The sequence below is a fragment of the Nerophis lumbriciformis genome, linkage group LG05 (genome assembly GCF_033978685.3).
Source record: "Nerophis lumbriciformis linkage group LG05, RoL_Nlum_v2.1, whole genome shotgun sequence".
Taxonomy (NCBI): domain Eukaryota; kingdom Metazoa; phylum Chordata; class Actinopteri; order Syngnathiformes; family Syngnathidae; genus Nerophis; species Nerophis lumbriciformis.
In genome coordinates, this window is record NC_084552.2 from 3957288 (window position 1) to 3965000 (window position 7713).

The following is a 7713-nucleotide window of genomic DNA, read 5'->3' on the forward strand; positions in this document are numbered from 1 at the left end:
GGGTGTTACCATTTAGTGGTCAATTGTACGGAATATGTACTTCACTGTGCAACCTACTAATAAAAGTCTCAATCAATCAATCAAAACACATAGAATCATCATACTGCTGTGATTATATGCATCAAGTGTTCATTCAAGGCTAAGGAAAAATATCGAGATATATATTGTGTATCGCAATATGGCCTTAAAATATCGCAATATTAAAAAAAGGCCATATCGCCCAGCCCTAGTTCAATGATGCCATTTCTGTTTGTCATGTATAATTTTGTCTATTTTGTGTTTATCCTTGAATAAACAGGTCAGTTTCTTGTTACCAACCATTGTGTATTATTCAAACTCCCCTAATTCAGCTGGCTAGTTGTTATCAAGAGTACTAAAACCCTTTTCAACATGATTCTGACAACTAAGTAGGCTAAATAACTTTAAACTTTAATACATGCTCGGATAGGCCAGTATCGGTATCGGATCGGAAATGCAAAAACAATATCGGTATCGGATCGGAAGTGCAAAAACCTGGATCGGGACATCCCTATTTTGAGTGTTACTATTTTTGTGATTGCAGTTGTGTGTAGAGTTGTTAGAACGCTGGTTTGTAATATATTATTAAAGTTTGACTGACCTGACTGTTTTTTTGACATTCCCTTTAGCGCAGCGTAGGTGCGGCTTATAACCCGGGGCGGCTTATAGGTGAACAAAGTTTTGAAATATGCCATTCATTGAAGGTGCGGCTAATAACCCGGGGCGGCTTATAGTGCGGAAAATACGGTAGCAATATACAGTACAGGCCAAACGTTTGGACACACCTTCTCATTTCAATGAGTTTTCTTTATTTTCATGACTATTTACATTGTAGATTGTCACTGAAGGCACCAAAACTGACACCTGTGAAGTGAAAACCATTTCAGGTGACTACCACTTGAAGCTCATCGAGAGAATGCCAAGAGTGTGCAAAGCAGTAATCAGGGCAAAGGGTGGCTATTTTGAAGAAACTAGAATATAAAACATCTTTTCAGTTATTTCACCTTTTTTTGTTAAAGGCCTATTGAAACCCACTACTACCGACCACGCAGTCTGATAGTTTATATATCAATGATGAAATCTTAACATTGCAACACATGCTTACTAAAGTTCAATTTTAAATTTTGCGCGAAATATCCTGCTGAAAACGTCTGCGCGTGACGTCACGGACTGTAGAGGACATTTTGGGACAGCATGGTGGCCAGCTATTAAGTCGTCTGTTTTCATCGCAAAATTCCACAGTATTCTGGACATCTGTGTTGGTGAATCTTTTGCAATTTGTTCAATGAACAATGGAGACAGCAAAGAAGAAAGCTGTAGGTGGGAAGCGGTGTATTGCGGCAGACTGCAGCAAAAACACAAACACAGCCGGTGTTTCATTGTTTACATTCCCGGAAGATGACAGTCAAGCTTTACCATTGGCCTGTGGAGAACTGGGACAACAGAGACTCTTACCAGGAGGACTTTGAGTTGGATACGCAGACACGGTACCGTGAGTACGTACGCAGCTGCGGCTTCCAAACATTTGATCGCTTGCTCGTACGTGCCGCTATGTGCATGTCACGTACGTAACTTTGGGGAAATATATGTGCTGTATGAACTTTGGGGAGGTGAACGGTACTTTGGGCTGTGGGATTGAGTGTGTTGTGCAGGTGTTTGAGTTGTATTGGCGGGTTATATGGACGGGAGGGGGGAGGTGTTTGTTATGCGGGATTAATTTGTGGCACATTAAATATAAGCCTGGTTGTGTTGTGGCTAATAGAGTATATATATGTCTTGTGTTTATTTACTGTTTTAGTCATTCCCAGCTGAATATCAGGTCCCACTCGCCTCTCACAGCATCTTCCCTATCTGAATCGCTCCCACTGCCCTCTAGTCCTTCACTCTCACTTTCCTCATCCACGAATCTTTCATCCTCGCTCAAATTAATGGGGAAATCGTCGCTTTCTCGGTCCGAATCGCTCTCGCTGCTGGTGGCCATGATTGTAAACAATGTGCAGATGTGAGGAGCTCCACAACCTGTGACGTCACGCGCATATCGTCAGCTACTTCCGGTACAGGCAAGGCTTTTTTATCAGCGACCAAAAGTTGGGAACTTTATCGTCGATGTTCTCTACTAAATCCTTTCAGCGAAAATATGGCAATATCGCGAAATGATCAAGTATGACACATAGAATGGACCTGCTATCCCCGTTTAAATAAGAAAATCACATTTCAGTAGGCCTTTAAGTAGATAACTCCACATGTGTTCATTCATAGTTTTGATGCCTTCAGTGACAATCTACAATGTAAATAGTCATGAAAATAAAGAAAACCCATTGAGTGACCAAAATCGCCCATCAGTAGTCTCCAACATAACCTCTTGCTCATATCTTTTAAAATGTTCGGCTACCTTTCTTCAGGCTGCGTTCGATGCTATCGGTGATGGTCATCCTTCTTTCTGAGATGAACTCGTACAGGATGCGCGTGGCCATTGCAGTCTTGAGCCCGTCCATCGCCCCCTGTCTGGTCTTGGCGCTTAAAAAAAAAAAGAAAAAAGGATGATGCATAAAAAGTTAATTAAAGCTCATGTGTGCATGCTTATTGCATACTAATGAGGTAAACAAGTACCTCTTATCCACTGTGCTGTCAATGAACCCCTTGAGCTTGTACTGGAAATCCTCCTGGGCCGTGTCCTCGCTGGCCTCGGCACCTTAACAAATAACAACTTTGAGCACTTCGATATTGTCTTGATATTAGAATTTAAAAAAAAGCCGAACAGAGGCCCACCTTCATCTGCTACACTGGTGTCACTGAAGCTGCTGCAATGACTGAGGGTCTCGACAGAGGCGTCCTCGTCGCTGAAAGGCTGCACGTTTCCATGCTGGCCCCCTGATGAAAAAAAAAAAAACGGGACGTTATGCAATATTGGTAAAACACAGGTAGTGTTGCAAAAAAACGTGGTTATCTAATCTGCTTCTGTACACTCATGCTGGTTGGTAGATCGCTGTCCAGGGTCAAGGGCGGTGCACACTTTATTTACTGTGCAAATAAAACCTGCTCACATGGATGGACGTTAAACTAGTGATGTGGCGGATTGATACTAAAATATCAATGTTAGATCTTTTTACTCTAATATTACCGTATTTTCCGCACCATAAGCCGCCCTGGGTTATAAGCCGCGCCTTCAATGAACGGCATATTTCAAAACTTTGTCCACCTATAAGCCGCCCCGTGTTATAAGCCGCATCTAACTGCGCTAAAGGGAATGTCAAAAAAACAGTCAGATAGGTCAGTCAAACTTTAATAATATATTAAAAACCAGCGTGATGTGGGCGCGCATGGAGTCGTATATCAACATGGACGGAGCTGCGTGAAAAAAGCCACCCGGCCTCTTCGCGTAAACTTCCCTTAACCACTCGCTCATCTTTTCTTCATCCATCCATCCCTTCGAGTTAGCTTTTATGATGACGCCGGCTGGAAAGGTCTCTTTTGGCAAGGTCTTCCTTTTGAATATCACCATGGGTGGAAGTTTCTGGCCATTAGCATGGCAAGCTAGAACCACAGTGAAGGATGACTTCTCATTCCCTGTGGTGCGAATATTCACCGTACGTGCTCCCGTTGTATCCACAGTGCGGTTCACAGGAATATCAAAAGTCAGTGGAACCTCGTCCATGTTGATAATGTTCTCTGGCCGGATCTTTTTTTCAGCTATCTTGTTTTTACAATATGCACGGAAAGTAGCCAGCTTTTCTTGAAAGTCTTTAGGCAGTTGCTGTGAAATAGTAGTCCGTGTGCGGATGGAGAGATTGCGTCTTTTCATGAACCGGAAACCTGTCGCTTAGTAGGAGCCATTTTGTGGTCTTTACAGATGTAAACACACAAAGGAAATGCAACGTAATATCCGCGCGCTTCTTCTTCTTCTTCTACGGGGGCGGGTGGTTGCTTACAGTAGAAGAAGAAGCGCTTCCTCTTCTATGGGGGCGGGTGCTTACCTTGGCGGTTGCTTACCGTAGAAGAAGAAGCACTTCCTCTTCTACGGGGAAAAAAAGATGGCGGCTGTTTACCGTAGTTGCGAGACCTAAACTTTATGAAAATGAATCTTAATATTAATCCATATATAAAGCGCACCGGGTTATAAGCCGTACTGTCAGCTTTTGAGTAAATTTGTGGTTTTTAGGTGCGGCTAATAGTGCGGAAAATACGGTAGTTTTCAAATTGAACTAAGTACTTGAGATAATATATATTGTTAACAGGATCACAGTATAAAGTAACTAAATCATTGGGATCTTGTCTAAATTAAACACAATTTGTTGGAACTACTTTTTCTTCCGCCTAAGTAAGTGTGTTGTCATTTGTCTATTTTTTTTAAATGACTGTCAATTAAAATGAGTCACTCGGTCTTATCAAACTACAAGTGAATGTATCCTTTTATTGTAGGCTATTTGGAGAAACTACGTACGGAGGTGAATATGAATAAGATAACTAGTAATCACAGGTCACATGCATAATTAAAATGTGCTTTAGAAAAGACCCCCATGTTTGTACACAAACGCAATTTTAATGTCAAATGTCATTCAGGAAAAACATTTTTAAACATTTTACTGGAACGCATGTCATTTATTTGCACAAAACTCGGTAACTAAAGTCCTTCCAGGCTCCTCGCTCCCTTTTTGTGCTGACGTATGCGTTGATTTAATCACTGACTGTATCGCGTTTGAAGTAAAAGAGCTTTTATGGTCAAAATAAATTACCTGATTAATCCAAGTGTGTTCATGAGTAATGCGATAGTGATTCATCAAAATAGTTGACTCGTTAGTTTTAACAGTCCTAAAGATAACTCACTCAGTGCAGGATAACGCCATCTTTTGTTTCATCAGAGATTCCCTAAGAGCAGCAACACTTAAAATATGCTTCTTCTTAAACTTCACCAGATACATTCGGCATATTTCCCTGCGGGATCGGTACTGGATCGGCATTGCCGATACTAGCCTGAATTTTACTCGGTATCGGATCTCAAAGAAAATCAACTGTATCGCACATCACTACATACCTCTAAACACTTTACTGAACTGTTCAGTTCCACAAATATCTATATATTGTGTTGTTGATAGTGTTATTTACCAACTCAAATACATTTGGTATATTTCCACGCGGGATCGGTACTGGATCGGCATCGCCGATACTAGCCTGAATTTAACTCGGTATCGGATGGGGTAAAAAAAAAATCAGCTGTATCGCACATCCCTTCATACCGCTCTTAACACTTTACTGTACTGTTCAGTTCCACTATACATGTTGAGTTTTAGATAGTGTTATTTACAAACCCAGATACATTCAATATATTTCCACGCGGGATTGGTACTGGATCGGCATCACCAATACTAGCCTGAATTTTACTCTTTATCAAATCGGAAAAAAAAATCAGCTGTATCGCACATCACTACATATCTCTAAACACTTTACTGTACTGTTCAGTTCCACAAATATCTATATATTGTGTTGTTGATAGTGCTATTTACCAACTCAAATACATTTGGTATATTTCCACGCGGGATCGGTACTGAATCGGCATCGCCGATACTAGCCTGAATTTTACTCTGTATCGATCGGAAAGAAAATCAGCTGTATCGCACATCACTACATACCTCTAAACACTTTACTGTACTGTTCAGTTCCACAAATATCTATATATTGTGTTGTTGATAGTGTTATTTACAAACCCAGATACATTCTATATATTTCCACGCGGGATCAGTACTGAATCGGCATCGCCGATATAGCCTGAATTTTACTCTGTATTGGATCGGAAAGAAAATCAGCTGTATCGCACATCACTACATACCTCTAAACACTTTACTGTGCTGTTCAGTTCCACAAATGTCTATATGTTATGTTGTTGATAGTGTTATTTACAAACCCAGATACAATCGGAATATTTCCACGCGGGATCGGTACTGGATCGGCATCGCCAATATTAGCCTGAATTTTACTCTGTCTCGGATCGGAAAGAAAATCATACCATCACTACATACCTCTCAACACTTTACCGTACTGTTCAGTTCCAGAAATGTCTATATATTGTGTTGTTGATAGTGTTATTTGCCAACTCAGATACATTCGGTATATTTCCACGCGGGATCGGCATCGCCGATACTAGCCCGAATTTTACTCGGTATCGGATCTGAAAGAAAATCAGCTGTATCGCACATCACTTCATACCACTCTAAACACTTTACTGTACTGTTCAGTTCCACAAATATCTATATATTGTGTTGTTGATAGTGTTATTTACAAACCCAGATACATTTGGTATATTTCCACGCGGAATCTGTACCGAATCGGCATCGCCGATACTAGCCTAAATTTCACTCGGTATCGGATGGGGTATTAAAAAAAAAAATCAGCTGTATCGCACATCACTTCATACCACTCTAAACACTTTACTGTACTGTTCAGTTCCACAAATATCTATATATTGTGTTGTTGATAGTGTTATTTACCAACTCAGATACATTCGGTATATTTCCACGCGGGATCGGTACTGCCGATACTAGCCCGAATTTTACTCGTTATCGGATGGGGTATAAAAAAAAAATCAGCTGTATCGCACATCACCTCATACCACTCTAAACATTTTACTGTACTGTTCAGTTCCACAAATATCTAAATATCGTGTTATTGATAGTGTTATTTACCAACTCAGATACATTCAGTATATTTCCACGCGGGATTGGTACTGCCAATACTAGCCCGAATTTTACTCGGTTTCGGATCTGAAAGAAAATCATCTGTATCGCACATCATACCACTCCAAACATTTTACTGTACTGTTCAGTTCCACAAAAATCTATAAATTGTGTTGTTGATAGTGTTATTTACCAACTCAGATACATTCGGTATGTTTCCACGCGGGATCGGTACTGCCGATACTAGCCCGAATTTTACTCGGTATCGGATCTGAAAGAAAATCAGCTGTATCGCACATCACTTCATACCGCTCTAAACACTTTACTGTAGTGTTCAGTTCCACTATACATGTTGAGTTTTAGATCGGTACTGGATCGGCATCGCCAATACTAGCCTGAATTTTACTCTGTATCAAATCGGAAAGAAAATCATACCATCACTACATACCTCTCAACACTTTACCGTACTGTTCAGTTCCACAAATATCTATATATTGTGTTGTTGATAGTGTTATTTACCAACTCAGATACATTCTGTTTATTTCCACGCAAGATCGGTACTGAATCGGCATCGCCGATACTAGCCTAAATTTTACTCGGTATCGGATGGGGTATAAAAAAAAAAATCAGCTGTATCGCACATCACTACATACCTCTAAACACTTTACTGTACTGTTCAGTTCCACAAATATCTATATATTGTGTTGTTGATAGTGTTATTTACCAACTCAGATACATTCGGTATGTTTCCACGCGGGATCGGTACTGCCGATACTAGCCCGAATTTTACTCGGTATCGGATCTGAAAGCAAATCAGCTGTATCGCACATCACTTCATACCGCTCTTAACACTTTACTGTACTGTTCAGTTCCACTATACATGTTGAGTTTTAGATCGGTACTGGATCGGCATCGCCAATACTAGCCTGAATTTTACTCTGTATCAAATCGGAAAGAAAATCATACCATCACTACATACCTCTCAACACTTTACCGTACTGTTCAGTTCCACAAATATCTATATATT

At 40.5% G+C, this 7713-nt stretch overlaps 1 protein-coding gene across 1 annotated transcript in view; it reads right to left on the bottom strand.

Annotated features, from left to right (window-relative positions):
• The window catches only part of ifrd1 (interferon-related developmental regulator 1), a 30970-nt gene that overhangs the window by 20160 nt on the left and 3097 nt on the right, over nucleotides 1-7713 (bottom strand). Inside the window, exons 2-4 of the mRNA XM_061961404.2 lie at nucleotides 2788-2889; nucleotides 2629-2710; nucleotides 2411-2535 (exon numbers count right to left, since the gene is read on the bottom strand). Coding sequence (XP_061817388.1) covers nucleotides 2411-2535; nucleotides 2629-2710; nucleotides 2788-2889 — 309 coding nt within the window. The remainder of the gene's footprint in view (nucleotides 1-2410; nucleotides 2536-2628; nucleotides 2711-2787; nucleotides 2890-7713) is intronic.